The following is a 14,948-nucleotide window of genomic DNA, read 5'->3' on the forward strand; positions in this document are numbered from 1 at the left end:
TTCATGGCTTTGAAAGGTATAAAAACAGGAATAAATTAGCCTCCACTTGAAGAGCTATTTCATTTGTCTTACCACCATCTGGAATTAAAGATCTGAAGATTTGGTCTTAGATAATGATGATGATTGTAACTGTAATTGACATTAGGTATTTGTTTTTCTGTGAATGAAATAGCATATAATCGCTATAGAAAATATGCAATTACGGAAAAGCACAAAGCAGAGGGGGAAATCCATGGTAACCTTACCTGCAAGAGACAACTATTATTGATATGTCATTGGTTAGCTTTGTAATATTTATACATACACATATTTATACACTTTTATACATAATTAAAGAACATATATTAATTAGCATGGTTTTAATTGCAAGTACAGAAAATGAAGCTCATGCTAGGTTAATTAATAGATGGGGATTATTGGTTCTGCAACTGAAAATATCTAGAGGTATCAGACTCCAGGTGATTTTATCAGGGCACCAGACCCATTGCTTTGCAGTTCTAACTATGCTTCAACCTCGGGTTGACTTTCCACATTGCAGTGGGATGGTTGCCCAAGGTAATTGGGACTACAGACTTGCTTTTTCTTATACAGGGAGAGAGAGAGTGTCCCTGTTCCCAACTGCTAAACCAGAGTCCTGAGTTGCGTGCTGATTTGGCGAAGTGAGAACCACCCTCTATAGCCAGTAGCATATGGATGGGCTAAGTGGTTTAGACCCTGTTACAATAGGAAGGTTAGCTACCCCCAGCTATGCTGACTCCTAGAGCTGAGAGTGGGGTAAATGCTCCCCACATCCCATAGCTGCAACTCGGAGGGGATGGGCTGGAATGGATTGTGGATGAAATGACAGCGTCCCAATAGGCTCTTACCAAAGATACAGCTTTGGACCCTGATTCTTAGCTGTATACATTGTTAACATTGTCTCAATTTATTAAATTTCTACATCATTATTTCTAACATATAGAGACCATTATATTTAATGTAGATATGTCACAACATAATTAACTGATTTCCTATGATTGGACGATTCATTTTTTCCAATTATTTGCTCATATAAGCACCTCTGTGATTCATATTCTTATAGTTAATCTTCGCTCAATATATTATTGTCTCCTTAAAATGTAATCCTAGAAGGGAAATGACTGGGTCAAAGAATGCCTACATTTTTAAGGACTTTGATGTGTACTGCCAAATTGATTTCAGAATGTTTGTACCAGTGAGGTTACTATCACTCAGGTTTTTGAGCAGTTCCGAATAAGCTGTTGGAATAAGAGCTATTTGGCAAGAGGCACAAAGAGTACTTATATCTATAAACTTTTGCCTTTGTAAAATACCCTGATCATAAACCACCATGCAGTGTAGTAGGGTGGCTCACCAATGGTCATCAACTCAGAGGAGCCTGAGAACTAATAAGAAACCATGGTGGAGGTCCCCCCTTTCCTTGTGCTGACAAAGCAGCCCAAGGAAGACAGGGTCACCCATTGTTCTGCCACTGCTTATATGACCCCTGGCTTACTGCGGTCATAAGAAGCTTTACTGAATTTTATATTTTTCATGAATCTTGTGGCCAGAGAAAAGCAGGTGGTAAGTAACCAGGACAGAGAACTTATCCTGGAGCAGTTTAGAAAGTAGAGCAACGCAAGGATACCACCAGGAGCACAGCCTGTGGGCCATGCCACCAAGGGAAAATGCAAGATACCTGGCCAATTCAAAGACTACTCCACGTCTTAGACCTAAAATTAACCAATGTAGATACACTCTGAGCTCATATTGCTTCCTGAAACACTAAACCAGAAATCCAGAAGTGAGCTTCAGAGGGTCCATTGAAATTGGATGCAATGCATTCACGTGCGTACACGTGTGTGTGTGTGTGTGTGTGTGTGTGTGTATTTTATGGGGGGAAGCAAGAGCCCATGGTCTTCACTTCACAAAGGATCTATAATTCCAAAAGAAATTAAGAACCAGAGTTAAAATACATTCTTTGTCCACTCATTCGAGCAAAGTGGTCTAAGTGTCTCTAGATACAGTACAGACTTTTGAGCTGAAAGATGATGTGAATTCCAATAATTTTTAAAAGAAGGTTCTAAAAAGCAAATGCTATGATGCATCAAAAAATTAAATGTAAGTTTGCTGCGAATGAATAAGTCACCATAGATTCCCACGCATTCAACTATAGTTGAGGCTTTGAAGAGCAGAAACAATAGGCCAGAGTAGAGAAATTTATAGTAGCATCAAAGAGAAAAAAGGGGAGAAATAGGGATACATTAGAAAATTTGGTGTCATTGACCTAGAACTTTGCGTTCATTTTTTTTTTAATAGGAATTAGAAAATGGAGCTTTATTTTGTGATCATGGAGAAGCATTTATTTTTATTTTGTATTTTATTTTTGTTTGGTGGTAGAAGTCAAACCCCTTTGTTTCTTTATCTGTAAAACGGAGCTGGGAAATTTTTCCACACTGTTTTTTCACATGTTGACTACATAAAATCACTTTTTTCCTTTGTGCTTTCACATCACTTCTCCCACTACTGCTGTTAGAAAAGGAGACGAAAGCTTAGGTCCCGCTGCATTTCTAACATTTCACGTACACTCATTCATTCAACACATGTATTGCATGCCTGCACTCTCAGAGGTGCTCATGACACCATGGTCTTTGAAACAAAGTTCTGGCCTAAGAAGCTGATATCCTAGCCGAGGGAGACAAACAGGAAATCAGCTGAGATTGACAATGGCTGTGTAGTGTCATGGGCAGTGACTGGGAGAGGGAAGGTGAGGCTGTTGTGAATAGAATGGAAAGAAAAGCACCTCTGGAGAGGTGATACCTCAGCAGTGAGTCAAAGGATAAGCAGAAGCAGACCCAAGTGAAGGAGGAACATCCCAAGCCCAGGGCATTACTGGTGCCGAAGACCAAAGGCAAGAAAGAGCTTGTCATGAACAGAAAGGTGACGAGGTGACTGCTGTGGGATGAAGAAAGAGTGAAATTGGATGAAGTCAACGAAGTCAGCAGAAGTCAGATCATGCCGAACTCTGCAGCCCATCCTAAGCATGTGTGGGGACAGAGCTAGGAGGGCCGTTTCCAGGCTCTTGGCCTCACGTGGAAAGGTGCTCACTAGGGTAGTACATGGCCATCACCTGTGATTGGATGGCCATCAGCTGTAACCAGTGAGCCATTGGCCACTAATATAACTGCCGTGGCTAGGCTAGCAGAAAATGGGGGCTAACAAGAAGATGGTGGCTGAGCTAGCAAGAGCGGATTGCAGTTAGTAAGTGGGGTTGGTTGGTTGGTTGGCAGAGAAATGAACAGCAGGTTGTGGATAGTGTGGCTCCTGCTTCCTGTGTCTCCAACCCAGCCGCCAGCGAGACTATAGTGGTGTGACTCCCCTATCTATGGCTCCGTGGGTGTTCCTTTTTGGCCTCACCGTGTCCTGTTCTTATGTGGGGAGCGGGAGCTGAGACCCTGCCTGCCATCCCGCATGTCAGCATGTTTTCCTTTAAAGTCTAAAGGGAGGAAGTTGGAAAGTTTTGAGCAGGGAGGTAACATTATATGGTTCATATTTCTAAAATGGTCACTTTGGGTACTGCTTGGAAGGCTAGAGTGCAGAGAAGCAAAACATGGAGACCATTTATTTGATTAAGTGTTTGTGAAATAAATGAGTGATGTGAAAGAAATGTTTTGAGGGGAGAAAGCCAAAGGGAATAGAGACCAGAAATGTTCCTAGACTAAAATGTAATCTATTGTCCCAGATTAAGTGTCCTATGCTCCACCCCTTTTTTTAGACAGTTTTATTAAGGTATAATTCATGCACCACACAAATGACACATTTAATGTATTCAATTGAATGGGTTTTAGCATATTCTCAGATTTGGGCAACCATCACCACAATCTAATTTAGAACACTTCTGTCACCCCAAAAGAAACTTCATACCCAATAGCTTACTGCTGTAAGGCCCCAAAGTCCTTACACATGACCCTACCCCCAGGCAACCACTACTCTACTTCCTGTCTCTAAAATTTGCCTATTTTGGATATTTCATATAAATGAAAATTTTATACTATGTGATTTTGTGAATGATTTATTTTATTAAGCCTACTGTTTTCAAGCACTTCATCCATGCTGCAGCATTAGTACTTTGTTGCATTTTATTTCCAAATAATACTCTATTGTATGAATATGCAACATTTTATTTACCTATTAAGTTGATGGCATGTAGGTTGTTTCATTTGTTTTGGCTCTTCTGAGTAATGCTTCTGTGAGAATTTGCATAGGAGGTTTGGTGGAAATCTGTGTTCATTTCACTTGTATGTTTTCCTTTGCCTGTTTCTAAAAGCTGCGTGTGCAGCTTTGATTGTCATTCTTTAGAGTGCAGCTTTAGGCACGTGGACGGTCTGCATTACCCACACCCGTGCCCTGGAATGGAGATCATTTTAATCAGCGTCTTTTGACTGTCTTTTGCCATGGTCACACTGTGAAGTATTGGCATCTCACCCAGCTGTTGACCCCTCAGTTGTCTGAGGATTGCTCTCCTGATGTTCTGAGGCATAAATAACCCCACAATCTGATCCAATGAAAGTCGGGTCCTGCATTAGTCTGCTCGAGCTTCCATAACAAAATACCCCAGATGATGTAGCTCAAACAGCCGAAACTTATTTTCTCATGACTCTGGAGGTTAGAAGACTGTGATTAGGTGCCGGGAAATTTGGTTTCTGGTGAGAACTCTCTTGCAGGCTTATATATGGCTTCCTTCTTACTGTGTCCTCACATAGTAGAGAAAGAGATCTCTGGTATCTCTTGTATAAAGACACCAGGTCTGTCATATCAGGGCTCCACCCTAACGAGCTCATTTAACCTTAATCACTTTCAAGGCCCTGTCTTCAATATGGTCACATAGGATTTGGGGCTTCAACATGGGAACTTTGAGGTGACAAAAACATTCAGTCCATAAGATTCAGTCCTTTACAAGGATAGTATTTGAAGCCAATCTTTTTAGCTTGTGCCAACTCCAGGGGGCTCTTTTAACCTCCCTGTTTCCCTGGCTGTTTCTGTTAAACTTCCAGCTGGTCTACCATTTAGCTTGTTGCTCTCACAGAACAACCAACTTACTTCTCTTGATTGCTCACCAGCAAAAATCGTCTGTTGCTTTCAAGAATAAAGTGCCCTTATGCTTGAAATCCCCAGTGTTCCATTCCAAATAAACTTTTAGCTGATGTATTATCAGTTCTCTAAGGGAAAGATGCATAGCCCTCTGTTCTTGTGGCCTGTCTCTGCCCATAGGTAAAAACCTCGGCAGTGGCACCGGAACTAGCAGAAGAAACAGTGACCTAGTTCTCTGGCAGTGACAGTCCTGCTCTATCAGTGAGAACCTCCATCCTGTATGTGAGTCAGGGCAGGGGTGTTCAAGACCTTGCAGTTCCTGGACTGGAGATTTTGCTCTACGAGTAGAGACTGGGTGGAGGAAGGGGGACTGGGTGTCCATGTTTGCATTGAATGGAGGTTCTGCAGTATGGAGCTGGGGCAACGAGAGATGCCAGCAGCCATTGTCCTAGGGGGTGAACTATAGCCCTCAGAAGGAAGCCGGGAGGAGAGGATCCCTGTCTTTCAGCCACACCTACCCAAAGCAGAGCTTCCGTCACTCAGAGCTTGGGGAAGAGGGAGAGTAATGGAACAGGTCAAGGTTCAAATGCCACAGACTCTTGCTTCTTACTGAGATTTAGTAGGTTTTCTAGAATAAATAGTTCTCAAAGTGTTGCATGCCTTAAGACAATTTCCAGAGACTTTAAATTGTAGGATTTACTTAGTTTTTTCAGTTAAATGGTTGTTTCACTGGGGAAGGAGTTCCATTGAGCTCCTCACATCACCATTCCAGAAGTCTCGCCGTCCTTCACACACACACGTAAGGCTCCATACTGAAAAGATTCCAGTAATTTGTTCCTCCTATCTGTCCTTGCCTTCACATCCCTGCATTTCTTTAATACATGATTTGGAAAAAAGAGAAATTTGACCCCTCCTACTCAGCACCAAGAAAACCATAATGACTGTGTAGGTCAACTTTATACAAGTATTTCTTTGCTACAGGAGCCCGAAGCAGAGGGAATCCCACCACTGGAATGGGAATTGGAAGATCAGGGGGTAGAGGAGACTACACAGTAGTGTTCACAGCACCTACAGGATCTAATAGTACTACTTCCCGTGGTAAAATGTTTGTAAAGATGACATCCAACATTGCCTGTATACATGCCATCAAGAGATGGAACCAATTGTCCCGCCCCTTAAATCTGGGTCTTGGGACTTTACTTGAACCCATCAAATGTGGTAAGAATGATGCTTTGCCAGTTCTGAGCTTAGGCTGTCTAAGACCTATCAGAGAACAACCAATCCCACTGTGTTCTCTTGCTACCCCGAGCTGCTATATAAAGACCTCCAGGCTAACCTGGTAAAATGAGACAACACAGAGAAAGAAAGAGAGAGAAAGGAAGAGAGAGAGAGAGAGAGACAGAGAGAGAGAGACAGAGAGAGACAGAGAGAGAAGCCAGGGGAAGGAGAACGAAGACCAGTCACATCCAATACAGAGACCCCAGACATGTGAGGAAAGCCTTCTGTGAGCTTTTAGCATAGCCCAGAAACCAGCAGAATGCAGCCTCATGCGTGAACCTAGCTGGCTCCACCTGGAGCCCTGCTCATATCCTGACCCACAGAATTTTACGTGATAAAATGATGGTTGTTTACGCCACTAGGTCTGGGGGGAGTAGTTTTGCATAGCAATAGATAAATGAATCACTCCTTTTGTGGAATTAGAGAATAAAGATTCCTCCAGGTTCAGTTTCTTAATAGCTGGTAGCAATATAACAGAAAGTTGATAATAAATAAAAAAGAGAAGGAAGGAGAAAAGAAAAGAACTGACAGTAGACAAAGTTATCTACAAAATAGAGACAGAACAAAATACATGAGAAAGGAGATTGGGGGAAGGTGAGGAAAAGAAGTCGATAAGTGAGGAAATCAAGGTACCTGTGACCTCAGGAGGAAATAGATGAAGGGTTCGGGAGACCACATGATGAAAGTGTGTGTGAAGAAGAGATGGAGGAGGAAAGGGAATACGATGTTCACCATCGGGAGCTGTGGGTCCAGATCCCAGCTCTGCCATAGCCAGACATCTGAACCAAAGAAAGGCATATATTTTCTCTGGCATTTAGTTTCCTAACTGGTAAAACAAGGGATTGGGATAAATAATCTCTTCCAGGTTTAAAAGAAAAGGAAAATGAGTTTGACATTTCTTTATCTTCACCGTATCCTGAAAATCATATCCATTTATGACGCCAATGAGACCCTGTAACTATAAGTGGTTCGCTTTATTTGTGTAACAGAGCACTAATGGTCTATTTTAATGAGAAGGGAAATACTGTTATTTCGATAATATAGAGATTTCAATAATATAGAGATGCTCTATTACAATAACAGTATCCCTCGTGTTAATAATTTACTGTCCAAAATGTCTGCCTGACCTAACATAAAGCTTTGTTGTTTGTGATCTCAATAAATCACATTTATAATTATTTTCTAAGAAAGAGAATTCTTGTAAGGTGAGATAATAGATGTGCTTGATTCTTTGTCATGCATTTTTAAGCAAAATTGTAAATATCCTAAGAGAAAGTCCTTTTGCAGTTGCTCAAACATTAGATGCTATCAAACAGTGTCGCTACTCTTTGAAATATTAATTTGGCTCCAAGAAACAAACACAAACATTACACATATTATTAATTGGTAAATATTATCTTAAATTCTGCTCCTAACATGAATTCATTTCAGATTTTCCATCATTCACTGATATATACCGAGTGTGTTCTCTTTGCTCCCCTCTTGGATTGAATTCCCCAAACACACCAAACTTTCATTCTTGTTTCATTTCATGTTTGCCTTTAGCACAAAATTAACTCTGTCTGAAAAACTTTTCCTAACTCTACTTCCTGTGTGGGTTTTTCTAACCTTACTCTAACTTCTTTTTTATTTTTCAGTTCTTGGCCTATCACTTCTGAAAAGCCTTTTCTGGCCCCCAAAGCTAGGTTCCCTTGAGGTACTGTCATTGAATGCCCCAGAATGGCACTTATGTGCAATTTTGTAATTGACTTTTGTTCCACATAGACTCAAAGTTTTTTAGAGGACGGAGATCTGGGACTAGGACTGTTTTTTTCTCCATTATACATCCAGGTGTATTCAATCAACAATTTTTAAATAAGGGAAAAAGAATGAATGTATTGCACGTGGCACTGTGGGACATATTAAAAGGTACTAGAACCACGTAGTACGTTAAACTCAGCTAATTTTATTACAGGGGTGTATATGTGATCATGGTATTACATGATTAAGAAAATAGCAAATAATTTAAAGATCAATTTAACTACAATTTTGACACATAGTTGAAAAGCCTTAATTCTTTCTAAATATAATTTGATGAAAATTTACTAACCATCTTAAAAGTGGGAAAAATTGAGGAAAAGAAAGGTAAACACCTTAGATTGTACATATCTATTTGCCGTAAGGAAATCTACAGGTGAAAAATACATTCATGAAGCGTGTCCTTCATGCTCTTAGGCTATTTAAGTAATCACATCAACTAAATAGAGTATTGCGTGTTTCAGGATATGAATTGTACAAGTCAGCCAACAGTTTATAAAATTTTACAAAATGCCCCCAAGTTGTACAGCAGAAGTTTCCAATTTTGAAGCTGTAGGATTTAGGGATTTATTGAGTATTGAAGACACAGAAAATTGTGAAGCAGAAACAGATGTCTGTTACCTGTCTAGTGTGAAGGCATACATCTTGGTGGCTTTGTCATTCACAAGATAAGTTCTCTCAAGAAATTCCATGGTGGCCAGGATAAGAGGGCTTTTGCTATTCTTGTTGTTGTTCTTCTTATTGTTGTCGATGCTGCTCTTTAACTCACTGTCCAGGTTTGGGAGCAAAGCAGCATTACAATTATTCACTTTCCAAAAAAAAAAAAAGAAAGAAAAATTCTTCCGGAACTTAAAATAACAAGCCTCCTACATCAATGTTCTTGGTAGGTCTGCTAAAATGACAGCGTCCTTGGAATATCCCTGGCCTCATTCTCTCACCCACAGAAACTGCTTTCCTAGGGAGACTTGCAGGTTGGATCAAATGAAGTGTGTGTGTGTGTGTGTGTGTGTGTGTGTGTGTGTGTGTGTGTGTGTTTGCGCACTTCCCATGCTATCTGATTCCATTGTGCTTTCTAAAAGATAGAAGAGCTCAGGCGTTTCCTACTAGTTGCTGATGTAGACGTTTGGTCTTCAGAGCACACCTGGGTGATCTGCAAACAGCTACCTTTTTGTGTGATACTCTTGTTTTTCCCTTTCCTTTCCTTTCCTTTTATTTGGGGTGGAAAGTCTCTCTCTCTGTCTCTCAACCTAAAAGCATTTATCCTGACATTTAGTTCTAAGATGACGCTAAGCAGTTGTCAGGAATTACTTCTCTTTTCTTAGGACGATTGGGGGATTGCAGTACTGAACAGTGGGTGATTACATGGGTGATTATTAACTAAATCTCTAATCTGAAACACTTCCCGGTGCAGCAGCTTTGAAACCCTTTGATAGCCAGGCAGAGGGCAAACTCAGCTTCTAAATAACAGCCCGCAACCATAAAGAATTGGAATGGAATGATCTGTGTTCTCCATGACCAGGGCCCCTCTGCTGAGGATAAAAGTCTCACGCAAGGAAGCCGTGTCAGATAAACTGATCACAACTCTTAGGAATGGAATTTTCTGAGCTGATCCCAGAGAGCTTCAACCACAAGCTCTTAGGAATTGACATTTTATTTCATTGCAAAGAACTTTCCTTTCCAAATAAGAAAAGATATGCTAGCCCAACAGCGATATCCTGGTTAAACGGCAGGCATGTGTGTGAGGGTCAGAGTGTCCATGACCTGTCCAGACACGTGCAGGGGTGTACAGAGTGGAGAAAAGGGCATACATCCGACCACCGGGTCCTCCTTTCCTTTTCCTCTGTCAACGCTCACGTCCTGGTGAGAAAACTCGGAGTAGTGTAGTCCCAGAATAATAGTCCAATGGCCCCGCATCTTGACAGTTGGTCCATCTTGGTGAGCAGAGATCTCCCACATGACCTAATAAATATTGTCCCCACCAGGAGAATGGAATTCAGTGGCAAATGCAATAGGCAGTGAGAAGAGAATCACCTTTGTCTGAGAGTGAGACTGTCGAGTTGCTTGTCACATCTGTGGTGAAGCTGTACTTCTTGGGGAAGGTTTTCAACACTCTCATCTATAGCATTAATTCTAAAGTCTTTTCATATGACCCTATTGCCTGACTGAGTGTTAACTTTGCTCTGACAGATGGAGGCCAGAGAAAGGGCTCTGAGCGGCCATTTTTCCTTTGCAGGAGAAATTCTGGGTCTTGTGTTAGCAGAATAAAAAACAAAGTAATTCCTTTTCGGATACTTAACTTTGCAAAATAATAGTTCTGTGGAGACAAAAGTAGGAAACCAGAAAAGAATTGCTAATCCGACACATCTATGCGGCGCATTGCCACACTTTACAGCTTGAATTACTTGTCATTTCTAGCACATATGAGACAAATAGAATTCGAGTAAATGAATATCAAGAACTGAGGAAACTACTTAAAATTAGGCTGAAATCCATTAAGGACAAGTGCAAAGGGGAGAAGATAAGCAATATTCAAATATAAGAAAGAGAGCATTTGGCTATAGATAGCAACAGGAAAAAACAATCTGAAAGTTTAAGATTCTGTGCAATGAGTTTTGTCACTAGCATGTATATGGATGCACAGAAATATTTATGTCTTTTTATGATTCTATGACTATGGAGACACATATTATGTTGTTAAAGTAGATTGCGTGCTGAGGCCAGGATAGAGTGAGGCATATGAGAAGGGCAGAGGAGGATTAATATAGGACAGGATAAGGTAGAGACGGGAAATGAGAGAATGGGACCCAAGCAAAAAAAGGACAAGAAAATACTGCTCCAAAAAACATGTATTCTATCATCTCTCCTATTTATTTATAAGTTCAACCATATGAAATTGTCATTTTTATAGGTCCAATATTGCCTACAATAAGCAATTCATATTATTTGACTTAAATATATAAGCACACATATCTACACACCTATAAAATATGTATGTGCACATGGATGATGCACTTAAAAAATAAAAAATAGGTGTGCATATTTTAAAAGTATTGGGAAATTAGGTCCTATTTTCATCAAAGGTTTGTGAATTTCCAAGTGCTACCCTTGAACATAGCTACTTTACTATAAACCAAAGCTTCTGATGCAAGTAGCATAAGAGTAGAGAATAGCAGATGACAGCAAATGAAACTTTTACGTTAAAAACATGTGAGTTTTGCTGCAGTACATTTAGATGTAGATCAGTTATGATCAAGAACATGCCTGCATGTTACGTGATGTAAACTGTTCATCTCTTGGTCGCTTTATCGTTTTTCAAACTCTTTTTAACTACATCGTTGTCTACCTACCCCCAGTGTATCGTCAGCGCAACGTGTATGAAACATTTCCACCCTCCCAGACTCACCTTTGGCCACTTTGGCACGCACTGCGAACCAAGGGCCGGTGGCCCTAATCAGATTCCACAAGAGGCACAAAATTTGTATTTGGAAAGCAGCACAGATGAAAAAAGAACATCTCCTCTCTTGTTGACAGTTGATTTTGGTGGATATTATGCTGCTCATCCCAGTTTCCTAGGCAACCGGCTTCCAAGCCATCCTGAATTATAGGTTGTCCTCTCCGCCCACTCTCCATCACAAGCTTGTAGCAACTGAAGGGGCAAAATGCAATTTATAACAGTTACTTCTGGGAATAAATATTCTGTCAGCCCCAAGAGCATCTCTGCCACAACCAAGAACTAGTTTGGCTCCTCAGGGCTAGCTGTTGTCGGCAGCAATTACTTAATAGGATTTTACAAACAGTAGCTAATACTTGTGCAAAAATAATTTACACAGGTGTCTTACACATTGTTTGCTATTTCACTTGCAGAAAGGATGTGTGTATTTATGCAAAACCACCTGATCATCCCTAGACACTAAAGGGCCATGTTCTCAGCATTTGCATCCCCAGAATTCCAACTTGTATTTCAGAAGTATTTCAGAAATATTTCCTGTTTCCATTGTTGGCACCTACCTAACCTAAAAAAAAAAAAAAAAAAAAAAAAATGAAAAAAAGGCATGAAAATTGTGCTTGTGCTTCTTTTTAAATAATGTGGAGTTTTCATCCTGTTTGCCTCTCTCTTGTTTGACTGGAAAGGCAGTATAGTGAGACAGTTTAAAGATGGTCTTTCAAATAAGACTTAGTTTCAGTTTCTCGTTTGATCCCTTTCTTTTATGGGTGACCTTGAACAAGTTACCTGGCCTCAGTGGTTTTCAGTTTCTTATCTGTAACATGGATGCATTAATAGAATCCATCTTAGAGAGTTCTTATGAAGAGTAAAAGAGATGATGTGTATAAAAATTCTTAGCATAGTTATCTGGCATATAACCCGTTTTATATACGAGTGACTTGCTATGGACTTTTAGCCTTGTCTAAGTAAAATGCCTTGGCTGTCCCTGAGAAATTGGTCCCAGGCTCAGCAGCAGATTAAGAACTGCCCATGAATGGAAGAAGCCAACAAGGAAGAGTAAAGGTTATTGGAAAGTAGACCTGGGGATTCGAACCTGCCGTAAGCCATATGACTTGAATAGATCCTTCAAATTCCCTGGCCTCAACTTTCTACTATAAAGGATTCGTGCCTCCTTCGTATCACCTGCTTAGCAGCCGAGTGCCATTCAGAATGTGTCCTCTTTATTGGCACAACAGGAGATAAAATGCAAACTCAATCAATGTAATCATCTACTGAAGTTTCTGGATTTGTGTATTCCCACACAGACTATAAAGATGTTATTCCTAAATTGGGTACCATTTCCTTAGCAAGGTGGTTTTATGGTTATTACCGTAGTGTGAGGTTTTCAAAAGTTCCATCCAGGAACTTGAAAACAAAGACACTGGAAATTTAATTGGATTGTATTTTAAAGCACATTACGAAAATTTCATTTTAATCTAAAGTAAACATGTATAAAACATAAACCATTCCCTGATATTTTATGCTTTCACTTGAAAATGGACTGAAAGTCATTTGAATTTTATTTTCTTCTTGATAAATTTGTACTACATAACTTTTTTTTTTTTTTATCATTTTGGTTTTTAAAGAGATTAAGCTGTAGAAATATTCCAGTGCAAATACAATTTGTATTTGTTGCAAAAAGAGAGACGTGAAAAAATATTGATACTAAAACAATAAAAGAAAGATTTATTAAGCCTGATAGATGCAAATAAATAATACAAAAATAAACTAGCAGTGTTTTGGTGGGGGAAATATTAGGGCTAGGTTGTTAAAATGTTTATGAAATATATATTTGATTGATTAGTCTCTACATCCCACACTTCCTTCTCCAAGCACTGCAAATTTAAACTAATTAACCCTTAAATGCACCCTCTGAGCTAAATATGCTGGACCATGTCTTGCAAACTCCCAAGCAGTTATTCTGCTAGCTTCACATTCTCACAATTGTGTATGTCTCTCTTCTTTATTTTATTTATATTGGTGAGCAAGAGAGAGTTCTGAGAACCAAAGTCATGATTTTACAACAAGAAGCACAGAGAAAAAACTACTTTTTAATATTCCAACTCCTTGATCTGCGAATACACAGTCACTAAAAACTAAAGCACTAAATGCCTGAATTTAAAAATGAGAGCCCTCTTTTCATTACCTAGAATGCCACCATTTAATTTTCATCAGTACAGTTTACTTTCCTTTAGTGAAAGGTCTTGAGGGGCCCATAATTCCTCCTAGGAGAGGGATTTCACAGCACGTCCCCAGATGAATGCCAAGAGAGCAAAGGCATACTCATCTTCTCTAAATCTTGAAGCCTGGATTTATTTGATGCGAGACTGACAAGACTGCTTCTCAGGAGATAGTCCAGGAGATGACAGAAGCTGCCTGGAAGCTTTCCCCTGAGAGACTGAGCCATTGCTTTTCATAAACCCAAAATGCATCAAGGGTCGGCAGCTGGGTTTTCTGCTCAGAAGCACACACAAGACATTGCAACTAATTCATTTCTTCTTTGGGTATTAATGAATTTGTTTCCAGTGAGCCTACATTTAAAATGCTGCTAAAATCCAATTGTAGCAAATCTCACGCCCGCCATCAGGGGATGAGTTCTTTGAAATTTGTGTCCAATGCAAACAACTGAGATAGCATCTTACCTTTTGCAACCTAAACTCTCCTCAGTCACCCAGATATTTGTCAGTGAGGTGATGGGCTCTTCCATTTTTCTCTCAGTCAGCTAACTCCAAAAGAAAAGAAAAGTGTTTATTTTGTTATAACAAGAGAACACTTAACACATTATTGAAAATATATTTGGCAACAGGTTTTCGAAAACCTTTTGTGCCTAGGATGATATTCCCCTCGAACCTTCATAATTTAAAACTAACATTTTTCTCGGAGTCTTCAGCAGAATTGTGATACTTCATCATTCGCAGAATAACTTTAAAACATTATGAACATTCAGATTAAACTGCTACAAATATAATATTTAAGATACAGACAACAACGATGTCCTCCTATAGTACTTTTATGCAACAAAAATCAATATGACAAAACAGTATGAACAGTTTTTCATAGAAGTTGGTTGGAATGGGATTTAGCATAACCTGCTTCCTAATCACAAGTTAGTTTCCAAGACAGCTGATCAATTGTAAACTCAGATGCCCCTTAGCCATTTTCTATTGAAGGAAACAAGGAGAAATTCGATTCTGATTATTGTAATATCCCAATGACTACTAAGTCTCCATCATGTCTTAGAATCGTCATTATTATGGATGTTACCGTCAGCCACTGAGGAATAGTTCTTTTTAATCTGCTT

At 39.7% G+C, this 14,948-nt stretch overlaps 1 protein-coding gene across 1 annotated transcript in view; it reads right to left on the bottom strand.

The window, feature by feature from the left end:
* SLC30A8 (solute carrier family 30 member 8) overlaps positions 1-9,013 on the bottom strand; it is a 34,704-nt gene extending 25,691 nt beyond the window's left edge. Inside the window, exon 1 of the mRNA XM_019713162.2 lies at positions 8,785-9,013. Coding sequence (XP_019568721.2) covers positions 8,785-8,855 — 71 coding nt within the window. The 5' untranslated portion in view covers positions 8,856-9,013. The remainder of the gene's footprint in view (positions 1-8,784) is intronic.
* Between the last annotated feature and the right edge of the window lie 5,935 nt (positions 9,014-14,948).

Source organism: Rhinolophus sinicus, linkage group LG12, assembly GCF_036562045.2.
Source record: "Rhinolophus sinicus isolate RSC01 linkage group LG12, ASM3656204v1, whole genome shotgun sequence".
Taxonomy (NCBI): domain Eukaryota; kingdom Metazoa; phylum Chordata; class Mammalia; order Chiroptera; family Rhinolophidae; genus Rhinolophus; species Rhinolophus sinicus.